This window comes from Nematostella vectensis, chromosome 11 (assembly GCF_932526225.1).
Source record: "Nematostella vectensis chromosome 11, jaNemVect1.1, whole genome shotgun sequence".
Taxonomy (NCBI): domain Eukaryota; kingdom Metazoa; phylum Cnidaria; class Anthozoa; order Actiniaria; family Edwardsiidae; genus Nematostella; species Nematostella vectensis.
In genome coordinates, this window is record NC_064044.1 from 12953602 (window position 1) to 12963942 (window position 10341).

Consider the following 10341-nt stretch of genomic DNA (forward strand, 5'->3'; position numbering starts at 1 on the left):
CCACCGAGGTAATAGGACTGCGTCTATCGTCTTCAACCTTCCCATTGATGGTTCACGAGTTCTCTCCCCTTCCCACCGAGGTAATAGGACTGCGTTCATCGTCTTCAACCTTCCCATTTATGGTACACGAGTTTTCTCCCCTTTCCACTGAGGTCCTAGGATTGCGTCCATCGTCTTCAACCTTCCCATTGATGGTTCACGAGTTTTCTCCCCTTTCCACTGAGGTCCTAGGACTGCGTCCATCGTCTTCAACCTTTCCATTGATGGTACACGAGTTCTCTCCCCTTTCCACTGAGGTCCTAGGACTGCGTCCATCGTCTTCAACCTTTCCATTGATGGTACACGAGTTCTCTACCCTTCCCACTGAGGTCCTAGGATTGCGTTCATCGTCTTCCAACCTTTCCATTGATGGTACACGAGTTCTCTCCCCTTCCCACCGAGGTCCTAGGACTGCGACTATCGTCTTCAACCTCATTGATGGTACACGAGTTCTCTCCCCTTCCCACCGAGGTACTAGGACTGCGTCTATCGTCTTCAACCTTTCCATTGATGGTACACGAGTTCTCTCCCCTTCCCACCGAGGTCCTAGGACTGCGACTATCGTCTTCAACCTCATTGATGGTACACGAGTTCTCTCCCCTTCCCACCGAGGTACTAGGACTGCGTCTATCGTCTTCAACCTTTCCATTGATGGTACACGAGTTCTCTCCCCTTCCCACCGAGGTCCTAGGACTGCGTCCATCGTCTTCAACCTTCCCATTGATGGTACACGAGTTCTCTCCCCTTCCCACCGAGGTCCTAGGACTGCGTCCATCGTCTTCAACCTTCCCATTGATGGTACACGAGTTCTCTCCCCTTCCCACCGAGGTCCTAGGATCGCGTCTATCGTGTTCCAACCTTCCCATTTATGGTACACGAGTTCTCTCCCCTTTCCACTGAGGTGCTAGGATTGCGTCCATCGTCTTCAACCTTCCCATTTATGGTACACGAGTTCTCTCCCCTTTCCACTGGGCTGCTAGGACTGCGTCTATCGTGTTCCAACCTTTCCATTGATGGTACACGAGTTTTCTCCCCTTTCCACTAAGGTCCTAGGACTGCGTCTATCGTCTTCAACCTTTCCATTGATGGTACACAAATTCTCTCCCCTTCCCACTGAGGTCCTAGGACTGCGTCCATCGTCTTCAACCTTCCCATTTATGGTACACGAGTTCTCTCCCCTTTCCACTGAGGTGCTAGGACTGAGTCTGTCTTCCAACCTTCCCATTGATAAAAAATGTAAGGAAACAAGAAGTGTCATCTTGTCCCATTTAAAGTAGGTGTTTGTTTAAACCTAACACGACGTTAACTAGCGCTTTTGCGACCAAGACTAGTATAAAGATTAGCACACGCAGACCCCCCAAACCACCGAGAACGTGCTAAAGAAGATGACAGTGGACTTCAGGTTACTATGACTCGTTTTATTTAAATCATTGTTCAACAAACAGTAGTATATGCATGCTGAAGCGTTGTAGAATTGCTTAACTGTGAGAAACTCATAATGTCGTTAACGCCCAGCAACCCGCTGTACAACCTTGTAACGAATCGTATAGATAGATTGAACTACACATATAATTTAAGATCTCGTGCCAATGTAATTGTGAAACCAACCAACACTGACCGCTTTGGAAATTTCTGCACAAATTCGCCTTAAATGTATCGCTTTAATGTATTATGTAATGCTGACTATACCTATAATTCAGATGTAATCTGCTACTGGTATAATAAACTTATTATTATTATTATAACTGCAAGGAGATGCACACTTTACCAATACTCCCTAAATAATATTATAAACAAATTCAAAAAACCGACCGTGCAAGTAGCAGTAAAATATCGGTTGTATAATGTTCAACAATAGCGTAACGCCCGCCATATGAAAGGAAGCAAAGGTGATTGACAATCAGTTTCGGAGCTTTCATTACAACGCTGATTGCCTGGAGAAGTTAATGTCAATCATGTAATACGTCTCTTCAGACTTCTTTGCCCGCTTCCAAAACCTTTGCTCTCGTCGACAATTCGCAACGGCTAAACCGCATTCACTCCTTGAATCTTTTTCATTGACTAGCACTGAAATGGTTTTCAATCACTTTACCTTTTCCGCAAAGTGATGACCAATCAAAGCGCAGCAAATGTAATTCCTCTGTCAGTTTGGATGACGGAAGTCAAAAAGCGGTTTAGCAGTTGGAAATTATAACTCTGAGTTTCCAAGATATTTGAAATCGCAATAATACGGCTTATTAAAGTGCCCATGTCAGTCACACCTTTGTTATTGCTTTCATTTAATATTGAAAGTCACATAATGCTAAAATAATGCTAAAATCTCGAAATAACTATCTAACAACAAAATTTTATAATGTATGTATCAAATTCAGTCAAAAACATCGCTTTGGTTTCCTCAAATCAGCCGATGGAAAGGGATTCTTTTTCACGCTTGGTTCTTTGCTAGGATGACAAAATGGCGGCTGACAGAGGCTGTTTAACTTAGTGTTAATATAATTCTTACTATATACATGTTTTCCCCATTTTATGTTACACCATCTCTCGTCATACAGCAAGCTTCTCTCGCTATAAACAGTCAACAAAAATAAATGCTTTATTATCTATGACTAAATGAGTTGCTGTTGTATCAAGATTCTTCTTTCTCATACGCGCACCAAAGGTAGCCCACCTGGGCTGTTTGAGTGGCTGTTGAGTAGTCTCATGGCTTTGACCTCAAGGCCTTTTAGAAGCTTTCCAGATCCCTTCCAAAACCAGACAAAAGAAAAACACGAACTTCTTACAACAACGCCTATCCCAAACATCATTCAAACTGTCTGGTGAAACCCTAGTGGACTAGCCTGCACTAAATCTTAAAATACTCCGACTCCTCAACTCCTCCCGCGATACCTTACCCCCACTCCCTACCCATCCCCTACTTTTCCATCTAGAAACATTTTCGCCTTTCGAAAGCCATACCGCGACAATTCGGTTACCTGGGTGATTGTCAATCAAATACGTCGCCATAAAGTTTGGCAAGCCAATTCGCTGTTTCAGTTTTGTAAAGCTCGCATCATTTCCCTGTTTTATTTCATTTTTTTTAGATCTCGCTCGTCGTGCGTTTTTCCAAGACAACCAGTAACCGAAATTGATAAAGCTACCAGAAACGCTCAAATTCACAATTACTAAGCCAAGCATAACGCTCAGCTAAAATTCAATTGCGACGCTTGGCACGGCTCTGTAGTTGTGCCCAGGCCCCCACCTCTCCCATGCTCAAAGACCCAGGGGTCTTTGCGAGCCTTCCTCGTCTTACTTTCGCTGACGAAGAAAGGAAGCGATTTTTCGAAGCGAAAAAAATGCATCGCGTATTGCATTATGGTACAGAATGTGGCCTGGTTACGGATGGTGCGGATTTACGGACACTTTTTATTCGAAACACAATACCGTTGAAGCAAAATAAAGCAAGGCTGACAACGATACGAGACGCTTGTGTTTTAGTAACAAATTCCCTCCTAAACGACCTAATTTCGATTTCGCTGTAAAGAAATCATGCGTCGAATGGAAAGTGCCCGAAAACGTGTGCCGTCCTAAATAGGACAATATACCGTTCTGCTGTGTGATGTGATTGCATTTAGCTGGTTGAGACCTTCACATGATAACCAGAAGACAAGTACGTGATAATACCAAAAGAGCGTAGTGCCGAATTATACATCTCTGAGAAAAATACATTTTGGGAGCAAAAACTAATTTCTTATATGGGCGTGTAACCAGACGCCACGCCCTCCTCGTGGTTACGCCCCACGCTTATGGCGAAATCTTTTTAACGGAAAAAATAAAATAAAAGGCCAAAAACGTATATCAACAACCTTTTCACTTATATTTTCCGTTAAAATCATTTTCGCTTAGTAAGAATGCTTTTATGTCAACAGCTTGATTTCATCATTTATCAGAATTCATTACTACGCTTTACGAATGTTAAATTCTTGATGTTTGTTCGATTATGTAAAGGTTTTACTCTGGAACCCAGAGGCTTTAGCCTCTAGTCTTCAGGGGGCAAACAAGTGAAGGTCTTTTGGCTTCAGAGACCAATAGTCTCAGCTTTTCTGTAGTAACTGGAATACCTGGTCTTTTGTATCTCGTATGGCATCTTCGGCCTGACGTAACTCCGCCCTACACTGTAGTATGTACCAGGGATAACCACTGATCAGAAAGTCGTCTACTAGCCCGCTAGCCAGGAGGCCATATGCCAGGAAAGCAAGCCATCACTAGGCCTGGTACTATGACCAGGTAAGTTGCTTTACCTAGTCAATGGACAAGTGGGCGACTTTCTGATCAGTGATCTAAGTAGGTACACAGTCGACTAGATGTTCTTCTATTTGATCATGCGGAAAGATCTCATCGCATACTGGACATTTTATTCCACCGTAACTATGCTGGGATGTTTTCCTTGAAGGAGTCTGGGATGGCCTTGTCCTGGGCGAGTATTGTTGGGCCTGTGCCTCAAATAAGTTGGGGTCGGGGTCTCGTGTGGTCTCTTGTGGTCTCTTGAGTGGCTGTTGGCGCTGTTGCCTGGATGGATCTTCTTTGGGACCATCTACTTCTACTAGACCACCCATAAATTCATTCTAAAATGACAAATATGTCATACATTTAGAAGGGAAAAACATATCAGGCCATTGCCAAAGTCATTTTTTTCCCTTGGGGGCTTGGGATATTGGGATTGAAAGAAGATAGTTACAGAGTTCTTAAATAAAAGCTAACCTTTATTAGACTTGGTGTCCATGGCATTCTTGGAGCACAAGAATAGGGTGAGTACTGAGTTTGTGGTGGTGGCGAGGGAGTCTGAAAAAAAAACAATAACATATTTTAAAAAGGATACAGACTTGTAATGTAAACCCTACGACGCACTAGGTGATTCTGTAGGCTCATATGAGTGAATTGCAATCACTAGCTGAAAATCGCCAGGTCTGTCTGCTGCAGCTATCTAGACGTCTGACTCATCCAATACAATTTGTATGGGGTTCAGATGATAAAGTGTTGGGAGAACTCTTATAAAGGTAGCTAAAGGGCAAGTCACAAGCAGGGCAGATCCAGGAGTACCAAAAAAGGGGGGCCAAAGCAAGAGTTTCAAGAAAAGGAGGGGCAGATTTATTGTTCTTCTTTTTTTTAAGCAAAATATCTGAAAATAGGGGGGAGGGGGGCAGGGGGCCAATTGGTCCCACCCCTAGATCTGCCCCTTACAAGGGACAGTGGAGGCACTATCAGCACTTTTATTAAATAAAGAAAATTGCTATCTGTACTCAAGCCACCAACCCTTTTCCCAGCAAAAATAATCTGGAAATGGTTAAAACTTATTCTTGCTATAATTGATGCTAAGTCTGTCCAATGTCAAGCATTTAAATGTCAATAAAGTTGACTAACCTTGCTCTTCTGCTTTTGAATCTCCCATTCAAGATGCCTTGCCATCGCCTGGTAGCGCTGGTTCTCTTCCCTGAGCCTTTTGTGCTGTTCTTGGATTTCTTTAAAATCGATCATTAACCTTTCCTTTTCTTGCTTTTCCATCTTGAAATCATTCTCATAAACCGAACACTATAGGGGAAAAAAGTAATAAAAAATTTTTTAACCACATTTTCTTAAAGAGACAGCAGAATTACGAAAATAATGTATAATAGTATGTTCATGTGTAGGTACTGTAATGATGCTTTTTATCAAAAGGAAATTTAGATTTACTTACAAAACAAGAATTTTTTTTAACATTAAATAAGTTAACAATCAGCACAAATGTGTATTATACATCCCATGTGGGATTGTTTCTTACAATTTGCTGACAAATAAGACATCATTGGTTAAGGGGGAAGGACGGGGTTAGATATTCAGCTTCAGCAAAATAGAGTTTGACCTAGGCTATAATAGTGCTGTATTTGCTTTTTTTTACAAAAAATGTTTTGAAAGCTGAAGAGTTTTTGTCCTGCTGCCAGTGTGAAAAAGCATCCATTTCCATCGACTAATTAGGTTTGATAAATAAAGTATAAACTTTGTTATGGTTATTTCGAGATTTCATCACATTATTTGTATTTCATTATTAAGTGAAAACAAAAACAAGGGTTATTCAAATACTCACTCAAAAGAACATACCTGTTGTTGGGTGAGTATTTTTTCAGTGTTGAGAGTCTCATTTTCTTTTTTCAGGTTTTCTAGCTCCTCCATGATCTCGGCTAGTCTACGGTCCAAAGTAGACCCATTCTCTTCCAGTCTTTGGATCTTGTCTTGACGGTGTGAGATGGCTTCTTCAAGAAGAGCTATTCTCTCCCTTAACTTCTCCTTTTCTTGATCTGAAACTTCAGTTTTTTCTTCGTGGTGTTTGATTGTATTCTCCAGCTCTTGTATTTTTTTCTGCAATAATGAAAAGGAAGATAATTTTTTAACACAACTGTCAAGTTGCAACAAAAAGAAGAGTATTAGGTCAACAAAAGCCATAGTTTGTAAGCGATATATATGAAAAAAAGATAAGAACCTAGCAAAACCAAGTGTTTAAATTTAAGAAGTATTGATACACTTTTAGTGTGACTAGTTCAAGGTACAAGCACTTGATGTTCAGATTATTATCTAAATATCTTCACATGTTTTGAGACACTTTAAGTGGGTTGAAAATGTTTCTCTGTGTTTCCAGTCTTTGGGTTAAGAAAAAATAAATAAGTGTTGTCCTTTAAATGCTTCACTCAGAATGTAAATGGGACTTTAAAGAACCTGTGTGCTATTCCTAGGAGTACAGAATTGCCCCCGGCATGGTGGCATAGCTATCTCTCTCTGGACCCAGAGAGGATGAAGAGCTTACTACAGTTTCAGTTTAATCTTTTTTTATCGAGGGTAACATATTTAACAGAATATACAGTTTTCTAAAATATGGCCCTCGGTTAGTAAGCACTGTCACTGGGGGTGTAGTCACTGCCAGAGGGTTTATTGCGTCCCCAGTGGTTCTTTTACGTCCCTTCGGTTCAGGTTAGTGTAGTGCAGCTTGAGAAGATGGGACCTCCGGTTTAGTGTCCTTTTTATCATTATTTATATTATAACAGGGCATGCACTTGAGGAGTTATAGATTTAAAGCCAGATTTTCCCAGAGCATTGTCGTGCATCGTCTATAGACGGAAGGGCCTTGTTCACAAAAGCTTTGCTGCCTAAGGTGCATACTATGTGTTTAAACAACGTATCTCATACCTTGAGAGATTCAGCATTGCCATCAATTTCATCACCACCATATGCCTGTGCCATGACCTCCTTCACCTCCGGATTTGTATCTGGTATACTACCCAGTTCAGTTCTTAATTGCGCAACCTGCACGATTCTCTCCTTACAGATGCTCTCGTTTGACTTTTTCAGCCACTCATTTTCGCTAACAAGTTTATCGCAGTATGTCTGCAGTCCTCTGAGGGTCCTTTCCGTACTTAACTGTTTTGCAGACAAATTAGCAACTTGTTGTTGGAGTTTCTGAGTATCATCATTTTCAACCGCTAGAAGTGCGTCCCTGAGTTCTTTATTTTCAGTAAATGCTTTTTCTAGGTCATCTTTTAGTGCTACTACCATGTTAGTTAGATCTAGGTTTTCCTGTTGACATAAAAAAGAAAAACAAGTTTAGTAGTAATTCCAGTAGTACCTATCCAAGTTCCACCATAGCTGCATACTTGTCAACTTTTTTGCGATTTTTTGCCATGCTTCTGAAAATGTTTTCTATAGAAAATCGTCATTATGCCTATTTTCTATTAAAATATTTGAAACAACAATTCCCTTGCGTAGCGCAATTTATCTAACACCATCGTGAGATCTTTAAGTGGATTTGTTCGCAAGAGCGTTCTATACGGCAAACGTCTGCAAGGTTAAACCTCCCCTCCCCCCAAAAAAAATTTATATCCCCACCCCTGCCCCCCAAAAATTCTCAAGCCTTGAGATTTTCGGAGGTTGACAGGTATGTAGCTGTTAACCCAACTTGGACAGAAATCTTATGAGATCTGGTGAAATAGAGTAAATATGAGAAAAAAACCAAGAGAGCCAATGTGGGTGAATACAGAGAATGTATGAACATTCTCACAAACATTAGGCTTGTGATGAGGTCCAAAACCTTGACAGCCATGTACCAACTACTGTATCCAAGTTAAAGAACATTGATTATATCTTTTATATTTTTTTACATTTCTAAGTAAAGACATAACTAGGATAACTAACATTGAAAAACCACTTCAGAAAACTACCTAATGCACACTTCAAAACTACAAATATTGTATATTTATGAGAATATTTCGAAAGTCCAAGTGTTGACTAGACAACTTCTTACGTGTCACTATTCTAAAAGCTAATAATGACGCTGAAACTGCAATCTGTGATCGAGAACTAAACTACAGTAAAATGTTTACGAAACACACAATTGCTTCATTGATCTGTTCAAAATTCCTGTTTGTGCATTTCGTTTTCTATTTCCGTGCCCTTGGCTGTCTGGTTTCGTGAACAAAAACGGGAAATTTCCCCGAACAACAAATCAATCAAGAATCCAAGATGGCGGGCGGGGAATCCCCTGTTACTATAAATAGCCCTCAAAGAAGATAGAGTCACGTTCATTTTCGATCCTATCCGTCATTATTTTCTAAAAAAAACACATTCTTATACAGCATAAACCATTCAAAATCATAGTTTTGAACAAAAAGTATTACAAAACTTTGAGAAAAAGAACAAATACAGTGAAAACATACAGGATTACTAAATGTGCTTTGGTGCAAAACTCGCCCGACCGATAGATTAATTAAGGAGGCGACGCTTGGCCTCTAAAAGTAGACCAACGCATAGGAATCTATTATAGATTAAGAAATATTTGTGCACTTATTATTATTATATTTCTTCACAATCTATTTCAGCGAAATGAATTTTTGGAATTTTTGCAATACGCACCGGAAGTGAAAAATTCGTTTGACGAAGTTAGTCTCGCTTTTATATTTAAACTCACCTCTGCTAAATCGACGCTTTTTGGTCCCCTCTTCAATAAATTCGATAGTGCTATCTTTAGTTTAGTGTTTTGACGTGTAAGACCTTCTACAACTCTCTTATTAACGCCCGGAGTAATAATTCCCTTCGCAGCGTGCGGTCCTTTACCCGATTGTAAACTTAGTTGTGCAAGCCGATTCTCCGCTCTTGCTAACAGAACTTTATATTGATCTACCCTCGATTCCAAACCCTTGCATTCCTCTGATTTCGTCTCGAGTCTCTCGCTCAGGGCTTGTACCCCAGCATTTTGTGCTTTCTGTTTTTGTAGCTCTTTCAAGAGGTAATAAACGCTTAGCTTGAGCTGATCGTTGTTCGTGTCCGCCATAATTTCCATAGCGCTTGCCTGGTCCATGTTATTATCATTTACAACGTCCATCATTTGAATAAAGTTCGATCAGATCTCCATATGCAAAAACTGAGAACTATAAGCACTTCTACTTTTTCTTCGGACACAAACGCCGACAAATATATACTCCTTTCTTTCGGGTAAGCCCCCACCCGATCGATTTAGAATTTTAGGGGATTTTTTTTATTGTGCCCAAGCCACCAGCGGATGTCACAGGAAACCCGCGTGTAATGACATCATATTTTTTTCTAAATCATTAATTGCTTCAACATTTTCTTTTTCGCTTTTATTATATTATTTAGGTTTTCTCCCAGTAAAGATCCGGTAGAAATATAACTTCCTTCTGATGTTATGAAACCATTGCAGCCAGTAAGTATAAAAATCAAGAGTACAGGCAAACCAGACGAAGTATTCGTAATAAAATGTGGTGTGGAGGGATATTACGATATGAGGGAGAGAAATCGCCTAAAAGGTTATAAATCACGGCTAAAACGGATCCAAACAATCTATGAGAACGACTTCAAGAAATTGGCTTTATTGCAGATATATTTGGTATTCGGTACACAAATTACATATAATAATCGGTATACGAACATTTCGTCTGCTTTTCCCAGAAAACACAAGGAAAAAGGCTAGAAAACATTTACGATTCACGATTTTCCGAGCTCAAAATACGAACACACTCATAGCCTACGTGTTGCCGCTGACTTGCGAAAATAGCGGCTACACGTAGCTAAACGTAGGCTAACACACTCACCGCTCCTTTTATGGAACATACGTGTACTTTGTCTTTCCTTTTAATTTCGAGACATGACTTTGTCCATGGACCACATTGTCTCAAACAGCTTGAGCATGCCTTCACCATGCACTGTTCACGTGAAGACTGGCCTTGGCGTTAGTCGTTGACCAATAAAACTCAACTGATCATGTGATAGACAATGAGGAATGTGCCG

General features: G+C 40.4%; 1 protein-coding gene across 2 annotated transcripts; it reads right to left on the reverse strand.

Annotated features, from left to right (window-relative positions):
- Positions 1-1442: 1442 nt before the first annotated feature.
- LOC5511776 (golgin subfamily A member 6-like protein 22) lies at positions 1443-10268 on the reverse strand. Of its 2 annotated transcripts, none has more exons than XM_032381148.2 (6): positions 10146-10268; positions 7231-7617; positions 6151-6408; positions 5437-5604; positions 4777-4857; positions 1443-4640 (listed from the first exon to the last, which is right to left on the reverse strand). In XM_032381148.2, exons 1-6 carry the CDS (start codon positions 10251-10253, stop codon positions 4356-4358), a joined length of 1287 nt encoding a protein of 428 aa, XP_032237039.1. In that variant the 5' UTR covers positions 10254-10268; the 3' UTR covers positions 1443-4355. The 2 variants fall into 2 exon arrangements, with proteins under 2 accessions (XP_032237039.1, XP_001632158.2); XM_001632108.3 differs by lacking the exon at positions 10146-10268 and adding an exon at positions 9005-9538.
- Between the last annotated feature and the right edge of the window lie 73 nt (positions 10269-10341).